At 39.4% G+C, this 21,777-nt stretch overlaps 2 protein-coding genes across 3 annotated transcripts; one reads left to right on the top strand and one right to left on the bottom strand.

Annotated features, from left to right (window-relative positions):
- Nucleotides 1-2,220: 2,220 nt before the first annotated feature.
- LOC106914679 (uncharacterized) lies at nucleotides 2,221-8,572 on the bottom strand. Its single transcript, XM_014981634.2, has 2 exons — nucleotides 8,493-8,572; nucleotides 2,221-4,651 (listed from the first exon to the last, which is right to left on the bottom strand). Exon 2 carries the CDS (start codon nucleotides 4,643-4,645, stop codon nucleotides 3,776-3,778), a length of 870 nt encoding a protein of 289 aa, XP_014837120.2. The 5' UTR covers nucleotides 4,646-4,651; nucleotides 8,493-8,572; the 3' UTR covers nucleotides 2,221-3,775.
- Nucleotides 8,573-12,305: 3,733 nt separating this feature from the next.
- On the top strand, nucleotides 12,306-17,547 carry ccnb3 (cyclin B3). Of its 2 annotated transcripts, none has more exons than XM_014981632.2 (12): nucleotides 12,306-12,461; nucleotides 12,661-12,795; nucleotides 12,921-13,004; nucleotides 13,842-13,954; nucleotides 14,042-14,213; nucleotides 14,837-14,935; nucleotides 15,025-15,117; nucleotides 15,249-15,386; nucleotides 15,479-15,634; nucleotides 15,741-15,890; nucleotides 16,744-16,874; nucleotides 16,970-17,547. In XM_014981632.2, the coding sequence occupies exons 2-12, from the start codon at nucleotides 12,712-12,714 to the stop codon at nucleotides 17,040-17,042; spliced, it is 1,293 nt and encodes a 430-aa protein (XP_014837118.2). In that variant the 5' UTR covers nucleotides 12,306-12,461; nucleotides 12,661-12,711; the 3' UTR covers nucleotides 17,043-17,547. The 2 variants fall into 2 exon arrangements, with proteins under 2 accessions (XP_014837118.2, XP_014837119.2); XM_014981633.2 differs by having other exon boundaries at nucleotides 12,314-12,461; nucleotides 12,664-12,795.
- Nucleotides 17,548-21,777: the final 4,230 nt, after the last annotated feature.

The following is a 21,777-nucleotide window of genomic DNA, read 5'->3' as shown; positions in this document are numbered from 1 at the left end:
TTCCAAGCTCTACTGTTTGTTCAGGTGGATTTATACACCAAAGCACATAAAACATATAGATCTTCACATAGTATGCATCTCACCGGTCCATCTGTAAAGCATAATGCCAAAAAAGATTGCATGGATGCTGTCCATGTATTTGCTGTGTCCTCAACAAGGCTTCTGACAAACTGGAAATAGAACTTCATTCCACCCATAAAGGTTGGCGCTGAGTACGGCTCACAGCCCCGCTTTTAAATAAAAGTAGAAGTGAAGTGGGAGCTTTAAAGCCCGCATAAAGCTAAGTGAAAAGCTCGGAGTGTAAAATGCTCACAGCTGTGGTGGTGAGTCTTTAACGATAAGCAGTCTTTCTTCATCCCTCACAATCTTTATAGCGATCCGTTTTCAGACCCTGGAAGAAAATAACCCTCCCAGCCCTTCCTGCAAAGGAGACCAAGACACGAAGCTTGCGGACGCTTTTTGTTGTGTTTAATTATCTGACATATTTGGACACTCGCACCGGATTTTGTCTCGCTGCAATGCGGAGTCTCAACCAGCATGGTAGCATCGGCTTAGCGCCTGAATTTCATGGCAATGCAACCAACAGCTGTTCACACAAAACCCTTAAGCCACACCTGGTGCTACATGCAAGAAGAGATGGGATCTACTGAATTACTAGTTTTCCTCTGGGGATCATAAGTGTAAAATTTTGTGTGGTTTTATTTCTTCTTTAAACATTATTATTTAGTCTTATTAATATACCACCGTGCTTGTATTTAAGTCAGTTTGCCCTTTTTCCAGTCCATGTTTAGTTGCCGTGAATGTCACATTTGAGCATACACCGTTTTTTTTTGTTTGTTTTTTTGCTTAATTCAATCCATCTGTGTCTGGGGTAAAAAAAACTTCTCATTATTTACACATCTGTACATGTGTTTATGTATTTAAGTGAACATAAAGAGAATAAACAAAAGTTCTGGGCCCAAATGTCTGTTTTCATCAGCCTAAGTTGAGTCTCTTTGTTTTGCTTTAACTAGTGGCAGTCAAGGAACAGGCTGAGGAGAACAAGAATTACTTTGTTTTATTGTTTTGGAAACGGGTCTTGGTGAAGGTTTCCTCATAACAAGCAAAGCATTTTCTAAATACCTTTTGGTTAGCTCCTGGTTTTCATTCATTCAAAGGTTTCAGACATAAAGAACTTTTGATAACTTTTTGCCTCAAGTTGATCTTAACCAGCGACCGGCATCATGTAAATGATCTGTTTTGAGGAAGAGATTAACCCACTCGTCATATATTCAGCTTTGACAAACGGGATAAGTAAACGATGATTTACCATACATTTTCCATAAGCATTGCGTGACCTTTCCAACTACTTCATTCAAATTTTTAAATCACTGTGAGAACCACAGGTGCATACAATCAAACATTCCTTCTTCTGTTTATGAAAGAATGGGTTGCTTTCATGAGCTGGGTGGCTCGTTCCGTGCAATAACTCCATTTGTAAAAGAAATCCCAAATATTCAACTGTCAACTGTTGGCGGTTTCATAATAAAGTTAAGGAGCAAAAGCAACGCGGGCACGGAGTGGTAGGTTACGTAAAACCACAGAGTGGAGACAGTGAATGCTGAATGAAGTTGCCAACTGCCTCCAGAGTCAGTAACTTCAGACCAATAAATGTGGCGAGGGCTTTGATTAGCTTAAAAACGGTACATAGAGTACTTCATGGGTTTGGATGGAATGACAATTTACATTACCAAGAGCAATAAAGAGCTGGGTTCAATGGTGCAGAGCACACTGCCGCTGGACTCTCAGCTAGAAGAGTGGAGATGTGTTTCATAGAAAGACGAATCGCTCTTTTTCTGTCAGTGAGCGATTCTGGGTTGATACTCTTCAGGACAATGTTACTTCCTGACTGCAGTCTGCCAAGTGTAAAGTGGGATGGATGGGGGTATAGAGTTTTTTTCAATGAGAGTGAGAGGAACGCTTGACGTTGAAGCACACAAAGACATTTTTGACAATTTGCTGACCATCTCTGTGGGAACAGTTTGGGGATGGTGCTTCCTGTTCCAACATGTCTGCAGACGTAGTTCACTGTTCAGAAAGACGCGACTGAGAAAGTCTCCACACAGGTCTGACCCTGCGTTAACTTAACACACCACCTTTGGGATGAAAATGTCCAGCATCAGTGCCTGACCACACACATACTCTGTTCAACGAAAGGTCAAAAATATCCATACATAGACATTTACAATCTGTTCGTTTAATCGTTTTTCAATCCATTTCACCCTTTATTCAACCTAAAAACACTGAAATTATCTTTTTCACAAAAGGTTTCTGACCAAGACTGTACATCAAAGTTGACTTAAGACAAAATTTTAAATACTAACACATACAATATAAGTTGTAAAAACAGAATGTAAGGAGAGCACCCAGCCTTGACCATAAAAATAATTCGGACTATGTGCCATGCTTGGTGAAATAAATATTTCTCAGATGTGTTACATGCAGCTCTACTTTTCCTTATTAACCCAACAAATATAGAACTGTTCAGCGTAAAACAAAGCAAACACATTCTGCATATTTTAAATTAGATACATGAAACACATTCAATTTACACTCTTTCAAATTAAGACAGTTGTTTTTTTGGGGGGGGCTTTTTGGTGGGGGGGCGGTTAAGAAAAGAAAGAGCAGCTTTGTATCCATACAGCTAATCATTTTTGGATCTGACTGAAAACATGCCAGAACATTTCTCCTGTGCTGCCATCTAAAGGGGATGGACTGCAATAGGTGCTGGATCCCTGTGGCTGCATGAGCTACACCAAAGTACTACATCTGTTTTGGACTGGCACCTTTATTTGGGCTCAGCAGGACAAAGCCACAAATATAGCCATTAGCACATTAGTTTTGAGCAAAACTAGCTTTATTTAGAAAGCCAAAAAAGGAAGTCAGAATACTAAACAAGACAGAAACCAAACTAAAAGGAACAGTTCCTTTTACAGGTTAGGTAGAAGCAGCACTTATCTGTTCTGCAGTAGATAAATCCTGCCATTTTATTTTATAAAAATCCAGATTAGCTTATCCCCTGGGCTAAAAGCTACAAGCTAGCCAGAGCGGTGCCCAAGATCAACACAGACGTTTATCGTCAGTTCCAGTCGTGAAAAAGTTGTAGCAGTTTATGTCGATGTTATTTTGTGAGCTTGTGGTTGTGTTTAAAGTGTGATGTCATTAGGATCAAACAGATGAATGCAGGAAACAGTTCGCGACCAAACGTCTTCCTGTGTGAAATGTACCAAAAACAAAACATTTGAGGCTTTTTTATCGTGGCGGAAAAAAAATAAAAAATCGATTAGAAAAGTACATTAGCGTAAAAATCAATTCACCGCAGTTTACAAGCACCCTGAGAAGATTTGTGCTTTTATATGTCTTTTGTGGTTACTCTGACTGGAAAGAATTCACATGGTTTCACAATGGAAGAACTCTGGTGGCGTACTGCCTCCGACCTATATTTCTTTTCCAGATAATCATCGGCTTCTATGCAAGTAGACGGATAAAATGAAAACCCTCTGAAAAAGTTAATGAAGTGCCATTTACATTAACCCTATATGTGACTGGAGACGTTTTAAGAGGGGAAGACGTCTACGTATGCTTTGAAACCCTTTCAGAGTAGCTCATATCTTTAGCCGTAATCTGGATTTTTACCGAATTAAGATGCCAAAAGGGTTATCTCCTGATGATGAAATATGACCTGCTTGAAACATTTTAGAAGGACCTCACGTCAAAACTCCTGAACAAACACGTACTAGTCAGACAGGAGGTCACATTTAGCTTTATCCAGCGATGAAGTGATGATTGTTTCAGCCAGTTGGTGAGCCAGCTGATGAAGATCGCTTTCATCCGACCCCTGCTGCTTGTTTTTCACGCTCAAGACCCAGCTTAACACGTCACACGACAGAACCTCTGCGAAAGCCTCCACGCCGGCTCCATGCGCCTGCAGGCCGTCTCTTGCCAGGTCGTTTGTAGATAGGGAATGCATCAGATGCTCCATCAGTTCCACTTGGGGGTCACTGATCACACCGCCCGAGTTGTCCTCCTTGTCTTTCGGAGTGGGTGGAGGAGGAGAGGGCAGGAAGACTTTTGCTAGCCCCCCCTTGAGCTTCCGAGCGAAACTGTTCCTGCTCCGCTCCAGCTCCGGGATGAGGGGGGTGGTCGGAGGGGCATCTGGGTAGTCCAGGGAACCTACAGCAGGAAGGCCCGATTGGTACAGAGGTGGATGGTTGGACTGAGAGTTTCTGTGAGTCTGTAATTCCCTTAAGGAAATCATCTCTCGTTCCAACAGGTCCTCTTCTTCTCCGGATGCAGGGGGCCCGTTTTCAGCCTCTTCACAGTCGTTCTTTTCAACATCTAATGGCGGATATTGAGGCAAGCAGACGTCTTTCAGAGCAACCTCAACTATTGCTGATGCCAACTCCTCAGCTAAGGTCTCCGGCGTATGAATAGGTTGCAGCACTGCAGGTTCCAACTTTTCCATTTGCTCTAGAGAGGAGAGGATTATGCTGTCTGCAAGATTTTGGGCAAACTCGTCCAGAATGTCGGCGTACATGGGGATTCCTTTGCCAGAGGTTTCAGGAACGGGTTCTCGCCACTTTGAGTCTGCGCTTAGAGTCTGCATTGGATCCTGTGAAGATAAAGACAATAAGCTACAATGCCTTCCTTAAGAATCCATGTCGAACTTTTGCAAACTTTGTCACATTACATCCTCAAACTTTAGTGTACTTTTTAAGATTTTATGTGATAACCCAACACAAAGTACAACATAAGTCTTCAGTAAAAGCTAAAAAAAGGTTTGTATAAAGAAAAGTTAGCTGTACTTTTTGTCAATACTCTTAGTGAGAACTTTATAGGAATGCACTTAGATTCAGTTTCAGTTTTTTGGGTTCATTTCTACCAGCTTTTGACATCTAAAGACCTTTTCATGCATGTTTCTCTGCAAAGTGGCTCAAGCTCAATAAAATTGGATATAGGACATCTCTAAACATTAATTTTCTAATTTTTTCCCAAATTTTCATTGAGTCTTACGTCTGAACTTGGGCTCTGCCGTTTTAACACATGAACGTGCTTTGATCTGAACTATTTCCATCTATCTTTACATCAACAAAGCACCTGGTTAGTAATAAATGAAGTCTACAGATTTAAGTTTGGTTATTATCTGAGCAGTTCACCTAATAAGAGTTCTACAGGCTTTTTTCCATAAGAAAGAGGTTTTTACAACAACAAAAATAATAGTTTGCATGGGTTTTTTTTTTACGTGAGCAAGATTTTAAGATTATATACCAGTGTATCAATCCGAAAGTAATTTGTTACACTGAGTTTCATTTTGGGACATCGAAGTAATACAACAGTCGCACAGCTTTTCTGATTTCTTTTCGTGAACTGATTTGCAACTTATTTGTGTTGGTCTTTCAGGTAAAATTAATAGAAAATGCAAGTTTGTGATGGTATTTTGTCAAAATATGAAAGAGTTCAAGTTCAACATTTGGCACTGTGTGAGTTTTAGCATTTAAAAATTCCCAGAGCTTTTACTTTTATAGAAAGAATGGAACTAAACATTTTGTTTGAATGGCTTGGCTGCAATATTTCTCAGTAAAAGCAAAAAATAAATAAATAAATGAATAAAAAAGTTCAGTTTAAAGTGTAGTAGGATACAAATGTTGCCCACAAATGTTGCTTCAGCTCTCTTCAGGGTCTTAGTCTGCTTCGTTTTAGAGAAGAAGAAAAAAAAGCTGACAAGCTACGAATTGACAGAAAGCCTCAAGAAACATCAAAAGAGATAATTGAGTCAGGAATCTTTCAAAGCAAGAGAAAGACCAGAGAAACAGAGAGAAAAGGAAGTCCCCCTCTGAAGCTTAGGATGGAAAGTAAGATAAGGCCTCAACCACAGCCTGTCACCAGATGAGCTGTCAGCCAGTCCGGATGTGACAGGCAGGAAGTTCAGTTCAAAATTGCTCCAGCTCAAATTGCTGGGCTTGGCGACAGCAGCAACCTGTCACTCACTCTGTGGAGCTTTTGCAATTCCAGCGAATTAGGCTGGGAAAGCTGGAAAACATACCGTGGGATAAACATCTAAATGTTTTGTCAAGACCAAGTCAAGTGTCGGTTGGTTCTGAAATATATTCTATGCAAACAATAACACACACAGTCTGCACAGCATGGATCAACCAAGGAAGAGGAAGTTTTCTAAATTTGGGATCATTTTGATCTGTTCACAGAATAAGGTAAATTATTATTCTGTTGTCATTTCTTTTGGATTATTCCAGTTCCTTTCTACGAGATATTTGAGTTTACATGAATTAACTTTTATTTATATTGTAGGTGAAATGTAGGATTTGCTCCCAGGTTTTGTCTTACTGTAACCAGAGCTCTCACCATGCTGAGGCTTCATTGTGGGGGGGGGATGAACTGGTTAACAGTCCATGATAAACCCCGGTGTTTCCAGAAAGCAGGCGACTGAACTGGATCTTCAACTCAACCATCTGCTCCCAGTTCAAGTTTGTCATGACTGTTAATTGTGTTTATTTCATGTTCTTGCAAATCCCTGCATTGCAAAGGACTCGGTAGCCACAAACTTTCATTTATGCATTCTTATTTTTTAATTGATAGCAATATTTTTGCATGCGCAGACTACTGAGAAACGTCTTGCCCAACTGGTTGTGTGCTTCTCTGTCAATACCAAGAACCATATTTCTCCATATTAATGTGCAAACTTTTTTGTAGCCTCATCAGTCAGATTACTATTTTTATGATACTTTCTCTGATACTGTTGAGACAATTGCTTGTCGTCCAAAATGAACAATAAGGTCGTTTTTGGTCTTATGACAACATGGCCTCTAAATCTTTGGGGAAGTATTGTAAAATGACAAATTGGTTATGCCTTACAAAACCAGGTTATGCTAGCGACATAGCTCCAAGGTGTCAAACTAGCGTAGCAGATGGCAAATAAAAAATAAAACTGGTGTAAAGTTAGTTTTGGCTTGTGGATGTTAATTTTTAAAGCCAAACTTAATTTACAACAACTTTAGCCAATACACCTGAAGAGAAATACAAAAGCATGAACGAAATGGGCTAACTCTTGAGAACCAAGCTAATGTAAACAATACCACTTTGCTAAGCTAGCACAACAAACTGTAATTGAATGATGACACAGCTGTAGTTTCTTCCTGTGTTTTGAACACTTAATTTTAAGGTAAAGTAAGTTCACAAAAATGTGAGCCTCTAGTAACATAAAGAAAAATCAATGACATGTCAGAAATGTATTAATTCTTAAAAAAAAAAAAAAAAAAAACAAGGAAAAGATGTCAAGCTAGCATCACAGATCCAAAATAAATAGTAAAGAAACTTTGAAGTTACTTTTTGTAACCTTTTGTAGATGGTCATTTCTTTTAAGCTAAGGTAAATCTAAATTTCGCACTTTAAAAAAAATAAAACTACAGTGCAGTGTAGGTTTTTCTTTAGATAAACTAAATATAGCGCAGATTACAATGGAGCCATCTACATATGTTTTTATCATTCTGTAATCTTTAGCAACAACCTTTACAGCAAACTAAGACAAAAACAGTTCATCTTTTCTTTTTGCATCTTCCTCCACTGCAAACTAGCATTTTGAGTATCATCAGAGGCATCCTGGGGTTTTTAATTCCACAAACCAGTCGCTCACAGCAAACAAGTTTCCAATATTTTAATGGCTTGTTGAGCTAATATCCTATTGTCCGATCAGTCAATCAGACAATAGGAAACATCATACAGAGTGCAGAACGGGTAAGATGCAGAGTGAAGAGCAGATGTGGAACAAATTACAGCAAGAACAAAGAATGTTTTCTCCTGACAATGCGAGTTGTACACTCTGATGAGGCAGAGGAGCGTCCGTCAAATTTAGGATGCCTCCTCGTTATATTATACAACCCCAATCATAAAGTGTTGACCCTGGTCATTGTGTCGTTAAATTAATGACACCAGTACGCCTTTGTTGGGGTTTTCACAAGCAATCAAATGCACTACATGTGCAGTAAGTACAAAGGCAGTTTTAAGTGTGTTTTGTGTTTGGCTGAAACCTCACTTGACCTTTAAGGAAGGCTTTATTTTTTTCCTCTTTCTTTCCCACTGGTTCATCTGTTGAGAGGGGGCGAGGGGGAAATAAAAACTCTTCTGCAAGAAGCTATTTTAGGTTTGTGTGAATATCCCAAACCATCATTTCCTTCAGGAAAAGAAAATAACTGAGAAGAAATTCAAAAATGCCTCAAATAAAAGTTAATAAACATATAGGCTGTCAGAACTAAAAAGAGACAGACCATGTTGAGAGTGGAAGATAAAAAAGGCAAGGAAAATATTAAGTGAAAATACAAAAAGAGTCCTGAGAGTCAACTTGATGTACGATATGTTAACGTATACGAAGCTTAAAACAGAAAAAGAAAGACGTGAAGCAACAGGCAGCCTGAACTATATCGGCGTGTAGGCAAACTTACCACATTGGAGCTTGGTGCACAGTGTCTTCAGTGTAAATGGGTGACATGGGAAAGAGTTCACCAGTTTTGCTCACTTCCTGTAAGTTTCTGTAAGTGTACTTGTGCGTGGGAGGAGCCAGTTTAAGAAATTTACAGCACTGAGAAAAAAAAAAAGGAAGTGGCAGAGAACTGCGTTGTACTGTTGACGGGTTGACGCTTCTGTTTGCTTGGTTGAAATCTAGAGAGCACATGTTTTTTTACAACACATTTGTTTCCATTTTTGTTTATGTTTGCATCCGTAGTTAAGTTTGATAAAGACAAAAAAAAAGTAAAGTCAAGAAACCACACCTTCCTAAAAATAATGGGTTAAGTCGTTTTCTTAAAAGTTACTTTTTTTTCTTTTTTTTTTGTCTAAAACATCTTTTGGAAAAAAGGGGTGGTGATTTTTTTTTTTTTTCAAAATTGCTTTTGGAAAAAAAGAAACATCTAAATTGGTATGATTTTCAGAAATGCTGAAGTGTGACAGATCTGCAAAAACCCCCCCAAAAAACCCAAAGAAACAAAGAAAACAACACTTTCTCATGCCATCATATTTAGATATATTTCATGTTATAAAGCACATTATTTTTTCTTTTGGCTACAGTTGATGCAAAGCACAATAAGCAGAGGAAACTAAAACCTTCGGTGATGATTTGTGGATCCCTGGTTTGTGCGTTCCACATCTGGCTATTGACGCGGTTCTACGTCCCAAACAGATTACAGTAGCTCCCCTTGAACTGTTTCCACCAAAAAAAAAACCCTGAACTTCACGTCCAAACCCCATCCATGTATCAAATGATCAGAGTTAGGTACATGAAATGATGTATGTTGAGGGTTTACTGGGAGAAGACATAACTCTTTCTCACGGGTCAAAGGAAAAAGGTTTTGGCTTTAGTTTAAATGTATTTCTATCCACATACTAAGACAAAAAATAATAAATTACGGCCTCAGTGCTTGATACTCTGACAAGAATCCAAACATCTGGCAGTGAGATACTTGTTTGCTGCCAGTTTCCTCTTTTTTTCCATCTTCACCTGTTCTTGGAGTGTACATAAAATTTCATGACCATCTATTATCTAAACCAGGGGTGTCCAAACTTTTTTTTAGTGAGGGCCAAATACAGAAAAATAAACAAAGGGCCGGGCCACACACTAGAGGTCACATGTTGACACATCAATACTGTGTGTATTTCTAACGCATCTATAATGTGAAGAGCTATCCGTCATTCTGGTTCTCAGTCTGCTTTTGTTCTGATTTAACTGAGAAAATGTTTGTTCACATATGTGTGTTGAGCCAAACAGGCTCATCATACATGTGTGTATGATGAGCCTCTGATGGCGTCTCATCAGAGGAAACTTGGCATTAACCAAACTCTGATAGAACTCAGGGAGGGAGAGAAGCTGATGTTGACTCTTCAGAGAATCATCACATTGCATTTAAATCAGTTCTAACTGCAGACTCTCTTCCACTTCTTCTGCATCCACCAGAAAGGGGGTCAAGGACAACTTGATTTGTTTTTGAATGGCAGAAAAATCTTGGAAACGCTGGTTGAATTCTGTCACAAGAGATGCAATCACAGACACATATTTCTCCTTTTTAGCAGAAAGGTCGGTCTTTGGAAAAGCAGACTTGTTGATGCAACTCCTGTGTGTTTCTAAGTCCCAACAGGCCAGTTATTATTCTTTATTTCTTAAGCTCTGGAAACACTTGCAACACCCTCAACCTGTGATAAAGATGTGTAAGAACTCAAAGTCTAAGACATCCTATTTTCTTGCTTGTTCTTTTGGTAAAGGAATGTTCATCTTGTTTTTGACATGTATGAAATGATAAATAAATTACTTGTCTCTTTTCTTCTGTTATTTCGTAAGCTGTCATAAATACACTACAGAATATTTGGATGAATATTTGAAAAGTCTTAGAATTAAGTCACCCCATCTCAAATTCATATTTCTTCATGTGAGCATTTCCACTCAATGACTACACAAACAAATGAAAAGTATGTATTTTAAAATAAGTGTAATAATTTGATTCCAGTGTAGTGAAGACGTTTCCTCTCAGCAATTGAAAAGTACATCAAGAAATCAAAAGATGCCCTTTGAAAAGTTTAAAGTAGCTTTATTTATTTACTCTGTAGCTAAACGATAACTCGTAGACGGAGAACACGTACGTGTGTGTGTGTGTGTGTGTGTCTTATGAGATGACAAGGTTACTCATAGACATAATATAAGAGTAGACCCCGCATTGGCCGCTCCGGCGCAGGAAATACGGCGGCCATCTTGGAGCGGTATACCCTCCTACTTTGCTCAATCAAAACAGCAGAAGATGCCTCAGCACTGAGGGATATTGTTGTTCGGATCTATGGACTATTAATGCGAGGGCTCCACAGACAACATTTCACAAGTAAGATGGACATATTATTGTGTGTATATTGTGATTAGAATATTACTTTACTGTATTTATGTCCACCGGCGAGATACCAGCTAATATTAGCTACAGTGCTTGGTGTAATACGGGTTCAGCCCCGCGATGAAGGCTAACTGAGATTCCGTAAATCTAAAAAATTAATAATTCTCTAACATTGACTTAGATTATCTGACACAAGGGCCTATATTAGAAATGAAACAATATAACACATATTATAAAACTTATATTATGTGTTATAACATTCACCGGCAAAGTTTACACAGGTGGTAAAGACTATTATTTATATTCTTTCACTCTGTCAAAAGTAAGATACATCCTAAATCTTCCGTTTTTGTTTTGAAAGTTTCCTAAAGACACGATGTGAGGAAGAAGAGGGAGATATCTATAAAGAGAGACGGATTCACTGCAGCACGGATGAATTGGACTCGTCGGCTGAAAAAAAAAAAAAAAAAAAAAAAAAAAAAAAAAATATATATATATATATATATATATATATATATATATATATATATATATATATAATTCACTATTAATCATTATTTATTTGTGGCATTATTAATTAGTGTTTGTATAGTTGTATAAATATATATTGATATTACTAAATAATTTATTAAATAAATTATGAACGGCTGTGTGGTTTGTAATATGCTCTTCATACATCGATATCAGAATATTCCATTCCTATTCTATTATTATAGCCACTAAGCATATTTAAATATGATAAACTATGTATTAAAAACATACTTAAAAATACAATTGTTTATAAATGTTGCTTTGATAGACGTTTGAATATGGTTTCCAGTAACAAAAAAGCGTGTTATGATCGATTAAATGCGCTGATACGTCATTGTGCCTGCTAAACACATAACGCTGAGTGGAGTGGTATACCGCTCCAAGATGGCCGCCCTAAATCTCGTCAGCGACAATAGGCGAGAGCGGTCCATGAGGCGTCTTTCCTTATATTATGTCTATGAGGTTACTGCAATTTAAAACCTCCCTGACCAAAACAGCAACAAAGCTCTTAAAGCGTGAATTTCTATTGGTTGTCATGAGTTTGAATACCTCTAGAGCTCCTCCCTGTTGTTTTAAGGTGTGTTTGTTGTCGAACAGACGGGTTCGTCATCATTTCCAGAAACATGTTACATTTAGAAAGGAATAGTCATTGCTTGTATAAAAGAGTTTCTTTTATACATTAAATGTAAGCAATTAAAATACCCCTACAATGATTTTTGAAAATATATTTTGGGCTAAAGCACGTTAATTATGTCATTTCTTTAACTCCGCGATAGTGCACCGGTAGGAGCTGGTACTTATAACCAGCGCTCCTTATCAACTGCATTCTGTTCCGCTTCCTGATTGGTCCGTTTGGCTCAAATTCTAGCCAATGAAAGCAAGACGCAGGAGATTCAGATCCTCAGCTGAAAACGCTGCCGACTGTGAAGCAACCCTGCTAAATTGGAATAAATATTCCAGAAAAGGCTACTCTCTACTGTCTAAGCTGGATTTAACAGAGCGAAGCACACTAAGGTAAGACTAAATGTCGGGGTCTTCGAGCTCAGAGCCGTTTCGAGGAAACTCCGCCCGTCGTGCAAGCTCAGCCACGGAGACTCCCTTTCATGCGAGCGAGTTTAAATTAGCCTTAGTGCCAAAGCCGTGAAGAGTTTTTTTGCTTTGTTTTTGGTGTAAGTGCGCCATTTTCTGCCTTCCTTGTGTGCAATCCAAACAGCAGCGGCGACTGGACAGTTGTTTTCGCGGGATAAAGGTGAACGAAGCTGCCATGCCTTTCACAAGAGGGAAGAAAAACAAAGAGGCTGCAGGGACCAAGGCATCCAAGGTGAATGCAGCAGCCTCGGAGAACCAGGTGAGGGGAATGGGCAATAGAAATCTCTTTAAGTCGCCAACAAAGCATGCAACGCAACAGTCTGACAGTGCACGTACTACGACGATGCAATACATGCATGATTTGTTGTGCTGCTTGTGTTTCAGGAAGAGGCCACTCAGGTGAAGCGGTCCTCGTCTCCTCCTCATGGAGCTCCCAAGAAGAGGACTGCCTTCATCGACATCACCAATGTGAGTTCTGCGTGTATTTCTTTAGAGAAATATGGCAACTTGCTAACTCGGCCTGAAAAGTGGCATTAAAACTAGGCGCAACATGTTACCTCGAGGAGACGCAATGTATCAAGTATTGGCATGGAAGTGGATGACTGGGGCAGCGAAGAGATGATTACTGCTTCTATTTCTTTTTTTTTTTTCTTTAGAAAAATTATTAAAATATTGTACCAAAACAGAATCCCTGTATTATGTCACATACGTGCAAAGGTTGCCATCATTTGGTGCAACTTTCCTTGTTTGTGATGCCCTAAGTACAATGTAGTCTTTCACACAAAGTTTTTTTTTTTTTTTTCCTTTTTTGGGGTCTAGCTCTATGCTTTGATAAATGCTGCGTTCCAGTTACCTCGGAACTCTGAGCTGGGTTTGACCTCAAACGCGACGTAACAGCGTCCCAGTTAAAAAGTCGCATTTCCAACATGGCGCTGCCCAGAGATGCTGTTCGCAGTACCTCTTACAAACATTTAAAGCTTTACTCGTCATGTGCAAACAACACTTTTAACTTGTTCAGATTAGAGGTGCTAAGTGTAACATTATTTTTAGACACACTTTTATATGCGTGTCGTGTAAAATAAACATGTCCCCATCACAGCTTACTGTTGGGGAGTGGGACCATGTTGAAACGCGAAGTTGGTGGTAACTGCGGATGGTCGTAGTTACCACTACTCTGTGTGTGTAGGTCAGGTTAACTTGATCAATATGAAATTCTTCTTTTGCACTTTGACACGTGATTTTGTCAGTCACATGTTTGCACTTTTAATATTACTACTTTGAAATTCTCATCCAATCTGTCTCAAGGCTCACAAGGTGACGATCAGCCTTCCAGGTAGGAAGAGGGAGTCGGCGAAGAAAGTTGAAAAGAAGACCAACTCTGCCTCGGTGCTGTCAAAGAATCAAACAAACCTACAAAAGTACGTTTTAAAGATCTTCTGGGTTTATTTTCCGTCGTGGTTCTTCTCGCTCGTTGCCTTCACCTCCCAGCCTCTCGCCTCCTGCAGGTCGTCATCCGCGAGCTCCGAGGGATCGCCGGCCGAGAAAGAGAGGTCCGACGTGGAGGAGGAGAAGAAGAACGAGGAGCCGCAGAAGGATGACTCGTCTCCGGCAGAAGAACCTGTAGATGTTTCATCCCCTGCTCCCCGGGAAGTGCCAGCACACATCCAGAGGCAGCCTGTAAGAAGAGCAGCGCATTTCTAAAACTACGCTCACACCGCAGGACTTGATGCTCGACTCCGAAAAGCGACACGCGTGCGCACGTGAACATTGACGTCACACGGCAGCATTATTACTTTATGAAAGTAATAATGGACGGAGTCGTTTATGGCTCCTTTTTTAAAGTTTAGTCAGTAATGGGAATTGACAATATCGTCGCGAAATCATGACAAGATGAAGGAAGTTAATTAAAAAGCACAACTACTAGTAGTGGTCTTGTGAAGCATCGACAGCAATGTCAGTGGAGAAGTCTGTTTGGATGTGGATTCAGAGCCAACTGTGGTGGGATTGTGATGTGATGCGCTTCAGCATCCATAAGTTCATAATTATAATTTTCAGCAGCTGTTTATGTCCAGATTTACCGAGCCTGGCTTTTTCTGGTTCATAATAATTGCGCATGTCTCATCAAGGGCATGAAAATAGGTTAAAATGCGACATGACCATGCAAAGATTTGAAATGAGCCTTTCAGTTGGGGGTGGAAAAAGCCGCATTTGGGTCGTATTTGCCTGCTGTGTGAACTTAGCCTAAAGTTGGGTAAAGGAAAGCCTCGGGTTTTAACTTCACATTCCTTGGACTTGTACAGATCCCAGAAGAGTTCGACATCGACTCTGATAACTCAGAAGACTGTTACATGTGTCCCGAGTATGCAAAGGATATCTTTGACTACCTTAAAAAGAGAGAGGTGAGGGAACTCTAGAAAACCTTTAACATCGAGTTATTTGTGTCTTTTGTTGTTAGTTCAGCTCCATAATCCTCATTATTCACCTTCAGGAAAAGTTCGTCCTTTCCAACTACATGGACAAGCAGCCCTACCTCAGCCCAGACATGAGGGCGATCCTGATCGATTGGCTGGTTGAAGTCCAGGTGATTTATTCAGCCAGTGTGTTTGTGGGAAAAGATCAAAGCGTCTTCTGATCTAAGAAAAACATTTTGATAACTTGAACAGCGGTTGCCTTTCTGATCTCTTGATCGTGCTTTTTTTTTTTCTCACATAGGAGAATTTTGAGCTGTTCCACGAGACCCTCTACTTGGCCGTGAAGTTGACAGATCACTACTTGTCAAAAGTCCCCATCCACAGGGACTTGTTGCAGCTCGTCGGTTCTACCGCCCTGCTGATCGCCTGCAAATTTGAGGTGAAAACTTCTTCCTTTTTTTTTTTTTTCTAGCTGGTTTGAAGTGACATTTCAGTTTGAACCGTTCTGAGTCTCTTCGTCGTTGGTTGCAGGAGCGCTGCCCGCCACCCGTCGAGGATTTCCTCTACATCTGCGACGACGCTTACAAACGGCCCGAGCTCATCAGCATAGAAGCCAACATCCTGAAAACGCTGTCGTTCGACATCAACATTCCCATCCCGTATCGGTTCCTGAGACGCTATGGCAGGGTGGGTTGACTTTAGCTGTAAATGTTGTTGTACGGCAGAGCGATTGAAGACTTAAGGTCTAACTTGGCCTAACCTTTTATTTATTTTTTTTCTCTTCCCTGTGCAGTGTGTGAATGTCGGCATGGACACGCTGACTCTGGCTCGCTTCTTCTGTGAGATGAGTCTGATGGAGATCGACTTTGTGGAGGAGCGGGGCTCACGGCTGGCATCAGCCTGCCTGCTGATGGCGCTGGTCACCAAAAACCTGGGAGGATGGGTAAGCTACCTCTACCTGAAACAAGAACCACAGGTGCTCTTTACAGGTCTGTGTTTGAAAGCTGATTACGTATTGCCTTTCATATCAGTCAACATTGATTAATTAAGTTTTTTTTTGTTTTAAAGATCTGAAATATTGACAAACTGCTGTTGTGATGCACAGTTTTGACTCCATTTCATTTTATTTTTAAGCAGTTTAGTTATGATTTTTTTGAAGGGTAATTTTGTTTGTGGACTTCATAATGTGTTTATGGGTTCAGTAATGCTTTATTCCCGTTTTAGTGTTTTTTTAGATGGTTAAAATATCTTCCAGTTCCAATGATCATTGTTCTTTGCAAAATTAAAGTTTATTGACCTTTGAGAGGGTCAACTTAACAATATTACTTGACAATTGTTTTGAGATCATTATCATTTTTCACAATAATTTATCATCTAGCAAAAATTGTTACTGTGACAGGCCTGTCTACATCCCCCAGAATCCTGTGCGGTTCTGGATTGGAGTTCAGTGAAACTATTGAGCATTCCTATTGATATTAATACATGTCTGTCGTGTATTAATATTGGTATAGAGTTATATCCCAGCCCTACTATTGCATCAGTGATCCAACAAAGACTGCCCAAATATGAAGGCTCCTCCCAAAGCGTTCTTCTTTTCTCTGGATTTGTGACAAAGTGGGAGACGAGTACGTCTTATAGAAGCATATTAAAATCTAATATTACAATGATAGAAGCTTATATTGGTTAAGTGGTGACAGTTTTTGCCAAAGTACTTTTACAATGGACTGCAAACATCTCATGAAATGTTGAACCCCAAAGCCGGATGTAACTTTTCTTCCGTGTTGTCGCTCCTGCAGTGCCCCATCCTGCAGTTCCACTCCGGCTATCAGGTGTCTGACTTGAAGCCTGTGGTCAGAAAACTCCACTCTATCCTTCAAGCTCCATCCGACGATAACCTGAAAACCATCCGGAACAAATACTCTCATAAGTAAGTCTGCAAATAGAAATACACTTAGAGATATTGCTGTTCTGAGCTGATGGGTTGAATAATCCAGAATAATTTATTTATCTCATTTCCCCCAGGGTATTTTTTGAAGTAGCTTCTCTTCCTTTGGTTGATATTAATGTCTTGGAGAAAGCCTTGGCCTCTTCGTGAAGATGGAGAAATGCTCTAAAAGACTTAAGTTGAGTGAAAGCTCCCATTAGGACAAACGTTGTACATAATTTAATGTTTAATATTTATATGTTGTCCAGTTTGTCTTCCGTGTGAAGTTGGAAATAAAACCAGTTCTCAAGGAGTGTTCTTAATGTGGGCATTGTTATTAACATGTTAAACTTATTTTATCAGTGGATTTGTTTTTTTTATATATATATAGGTTTTTATAAGATCAGTGAAATTGTAATTCATTAGTAATCTGTAAACTCCTCTGTGTGTATACTTACTAGTGAATTATGGACTGGCCCACAATTTTTAAAAAAGATTTCAGATATTGTTCACGTTAGCAGCTATGCATGCATTTCTAGTTGTACAGTGTTTATCATGTTTAGCTAATAATTTGTATAAAAGAAAACCAAATAATGCTATTCCTTTTTTTTTTTCTTTTTTTTTTTTGTCATGCTGTTATGCGAAGTTTTAAAATAAAGAAATGTTTTACTCTTTACTCCAATGAATGATTATTTCACTTTTATTTAGACATTTACCGTTTATTTCGTTGCGCTTTAAAGTGACTTAGAGTTGCAAGTTTAATTTCCGGTGACTGTAATTCTTCTTTTTTACCACTAGAGGTCGGTGTCACAACATGAGAGGTTTTGTATGTTTTCTGACTGACGGGATCTCAAAGGACTGGGAAAGAAACTTGGGAGGTAAAGGACTTGTTGCATTAATACAAACTTATTGGATGCAAAAATGAGGCAAAGACTTAAAGATTCACACCAGTCGAGTTTGGTCTCATTTACCCAGAGGACATTTTGTTTGTCCTACAATTGGCTTTCACCAACAGAACAAAGACTGGTCCTCAACAGATGTTAGTGCTTGGTAGCTAAAATTATTTAAAAACACTAACTGGCTCCTGTGTCTTTATTTGCTTTTTTAAACAGTTCAGTGTTGCAACCAAATTCAGGGGCAGAAGACCATGTTCTCAAGACTACAACCTGACGTTTTTCTTTTACACACAGTAAAAGAATGTGTGTAAAACATGTTGCACTGAAGGTTGTTTGCACCTATATAGCCATTCTGATGCATTTTGGGATTTGCAGTGTGAACATAACCAACTGGTGGGTCATTAAGACAAGATTCTACAGTGTACCACTTTTGTCTCTTGGGACTTAAGCTTTACATGCCTGATCTGGGTTAATTGTAGCTCTGGCTGTATGCTTAGGGTGATTTTACAGCTGAAAAGTGGATATCTGTTCTGCCTACTGTTTAAGTGTTTTCACACTTAAATAGCAGAGCTGGCTCGATTGGGTACTGGAATTGCAACGTTTGTTACATTTTCAGCTGGTGCGATTGGCTTTCACACTGCACTGTGTAAAATGATCCAAACTAATGGAGAAACTTTTTTACCTCCTCCCTGGTGGGGCTGCACCAAAAGCTACTGAAAGAAACAAAACCTCTGAAGAAGACACTGAGCGTAACTTCTGTCTTCGTGAAATATAAAAAAATGGAGCAGCAGATTTTATTTTCAGATTTCAACAGTTGTAGGATTTGTCTTTGGCAAAGACCACAAGTCATTTCTCCCGTTAGTGTTGCTCTAGTCGTTTTAGCTGTGTTTACCCAGAATGCCCTCTGCTTCACTTCTCTTGCTGCTTTTGAAGCGGTCTCTGGTCCGCTTGCATCCACATACGCATTCAAACCGCACCAGAGTTCACGTCAACTGAACCAAGACTGAGATTTTTATGCGGACCAGAGTTTGCTTTTTTTTTTCTTTTGTGTCCGCATCAAAGTTATACACACCTCCTCAAACAAACCTGACTTCTTGAACTAGAGTTTGGTTAAATCGGACCAAACAGGTTGGTGTGAATGCACACTTAAGTATTCAACAGTATTGCTAAGAAGTTTTATTTTAGTAAAAAGTATTTCCTCCTTCCAGCGCGTTTCTGAACTTCCATGTGGGTATCTACTACTTATAGAAACAGTCCAAGAGCCAAAAAATAAAAATAGAAAAACCCAACATCAGTTCTTTTTTTTCCTACTTAAATTTAAGTAAATGTTTTGCGGGTGTATGCAAAACGACTTGTTTCAAAAACCTCCATCTTGTTACCTAGCAACCCCAAGCCCAGCCCCTCCCCCGGCAATCCTTGGAGCTCCACCCACTTCATTAAACTAAGTTTGTTCAGGTGTGGTTTTTACCGCTACGCAATGGCTGCTGCTGGGAAAGGAAAACATGATTTACATAACTTGTGTCCATGCATCTTTTTTTTCTCTGTTAGAGCTTTATTTTATTTTTGCTTACAATGTCCCTGTGATATTACCAAAGAAAGTTGTAGTTTGTGGGAATAAATTCAGGAAGGAGTCCTTTGAAAACTACCAAGAGTTCATGACGGGATTCAGACTTCGACTGAAGGAAGATTCTGGTCCCACTGTTTGTCACAAATCTACAAATTATGGCGGTGTAAGTACAAAAATATGTCTTGTGTATTTTGTATTTTCCGGCGGGAACATGTTTTATCATTTAGCACAAGCTAACGCTGAACTTAGCCTTTGCTAGGCCTGTGTCTCACGTCATGTTACCCACAATATGCGCGCATTCACTGTTTGTGAAAACAGACACGCGCACGACAACAAAATTTCTTTTTAAGAAATGCTACTCCACTAACCTCGCAAATATGTGACAGAAAAAATATGTTTTTGTGCTATTGTCAGCTGCTCGACTTTGTCATGGCGCACTGCTTTGAAGCGAAGCAGAATCCTCAGAGTTTTAATTTATAACGACATAAATGTGCATCAAATCTGCAGCGTTCAGTGGTTGTGGCTTGAAAGTTGTCCAGGAGGCTCCACTGTCCCTACTTCCGGGTCAACGATTTATGGTTGTGCCAATGTCGCCATTTTCACTTGTCTGAGGTACTAATGTAAGCACTGAATTGGGAGTGCTTGTGCTATTTTCAGATGAGAAGATAGTTTTTACTATGTTAAATTAAGAGGAAATGCCTTATAGCCAAAACTTGCTTTGATCTTTTTCGCGACTTTATCCTTGTTTGGTGTGTTCCCCAGTCTCCCTGAAACTTTTTTGTCTTTGTGGCCATAAATTGCAGAACTGCCATGCAAAAAGGCTTATTTTACATATAAAAACTTGGTCTGAAAATGCGTTCCATTTTACAAAATCAAACTTTGTCCAGGTCTCTTTGGTGTTAGTGGTAGAGAAAAGTAAGACAACTTCATTGACTTGCATCGTACCAGCAACACCATAGACCTCTTGTCTGACCTTTAGTTTTGTTTGAAGGTCTATTACGGACACAGCGCACATTAAAAACTTCAGGATGCGGATGTCCGCCAGTTCAATTCAGTGGCAATCATCTCCCACAAACGCGCATAAAGCTTCAACTGCTGCTTCTGCTCCCGCAGCCGTCTGAGCTCATTTTCCCCACCGTCATTCTCTCGATCAATTAAAGTGATTGATTGGCCGCATTGTGTGTGTGTGTGTGTGTGTGTGTGTGTGTGTGTGTGTGTGCGTGCGCGCGCATTCTGTCCCCCACTTCTCTCAGAGCAACGATCCCAATAACACCCTCTGATTAAAGTGTGCTGGTGCAGATAGTGCCCATCCTGCTGGGCTGGATAAGGATCTGAACCGCTGCTGCCAAACTGCATATGAGCTATTGATCAGTCTGGAAGGGAAACCAGCTTTCTCCCTGCTAAGATCTGCTCAGTCAGGAAGACCTGGTAGTTCTGTTCATTCAAGTTCAAGTTTGTTCTTCTTTATGACAGAGTATTAGGGCCATGTCATTAAATTAGATGGTAAAGTCTTTATGTTTTGAGAAAAAAGTCGAAATGATAAAAGAATAAAGTAATATTTTTAGAATAAGGTTGTACGAGAAAAATCAAAATAAGAGAATATAATCAGTTTTTTGAGAATGGTCATATTTGCAAAAAAAGTCATGAGTCTAAATAATTTAAGATTTTTTGACTAGTTGTACCAGAAAAACGTCAAAACAATGAGTAGGGTTGAATTCATACAAGAATAAAGTCGTATGTGAATAGTTGAAATTTTTCGAGAATAACATATTTCAACTTTATTCTTGTAATTTTATGACTTATTGTAATTTATTTTCTTAGAATGGCACTAATACTCCATCAGACATCTTTGTAGATTTAACATAATTCTGAAAATATATTCACTTTAAATATAGGAGATCCAGTTTTTAGCACTTAGCTGGCAGATCAACAGACTACAAGTTCTTGACTTCCCATCATCTCATATGCTTTGTTTCCACTGCCAATCCCTTCCTCACTTAATCGGCGTGTCCCGCCTGCTCTCTCTCAAGGATTCAGTTGGACTAGTTGGGTCTACAAGCGTCTTTATCTGTGAGAACCTTTGGGTCTCTTTCTTTGTAAATCTTCAGTCGGCCAAGTCAGCTAATTACAGGAACGTTTTAGAGGGATGTTTGGCTGCGAGTGCGCCGTGATTAAGCTCCTTAGCAAGTGGAGCTCTTTTTGGGTTTATCTACCCTCCATTTTAGTTGCTGCCATCAAGCTGAATTTTTTTAATACAGTGAGGTTTAATACAGATCTACATTTAAAATTGGCTCAGTTGAACGGAAAGGGCGGCTTACAGGGCAGGAAAGCAATTTTTTTTTTTTTTTTGATTGAATGATTTTACATCAGGAGTTTAGACGTTCCAGCTACGGTTTTCATATAATCCCTTTAGGGGCAACAGGCTTACAAGTGAAATTATTGA

This window comes from Poecilia mexicana, unplaced genomic scaffold, assembly GCF_051168715.1.
Source record: "Poecilia mexicana isolate PSO_F unplaced genomic scaffold, ASM5116871v1 scaffold_18, whole genome shotgun sequence".
Classification (NCBI taxonomy): Eukaryota; Metazoa; Chordata; class Actinopteri; order Cyprinodontiformes; family Poeciliidae; genus Poecilia; species Poecilia mexicana.
This window is presented reverse-complemented; position numbering and strand designations above follow the sequence as displayed.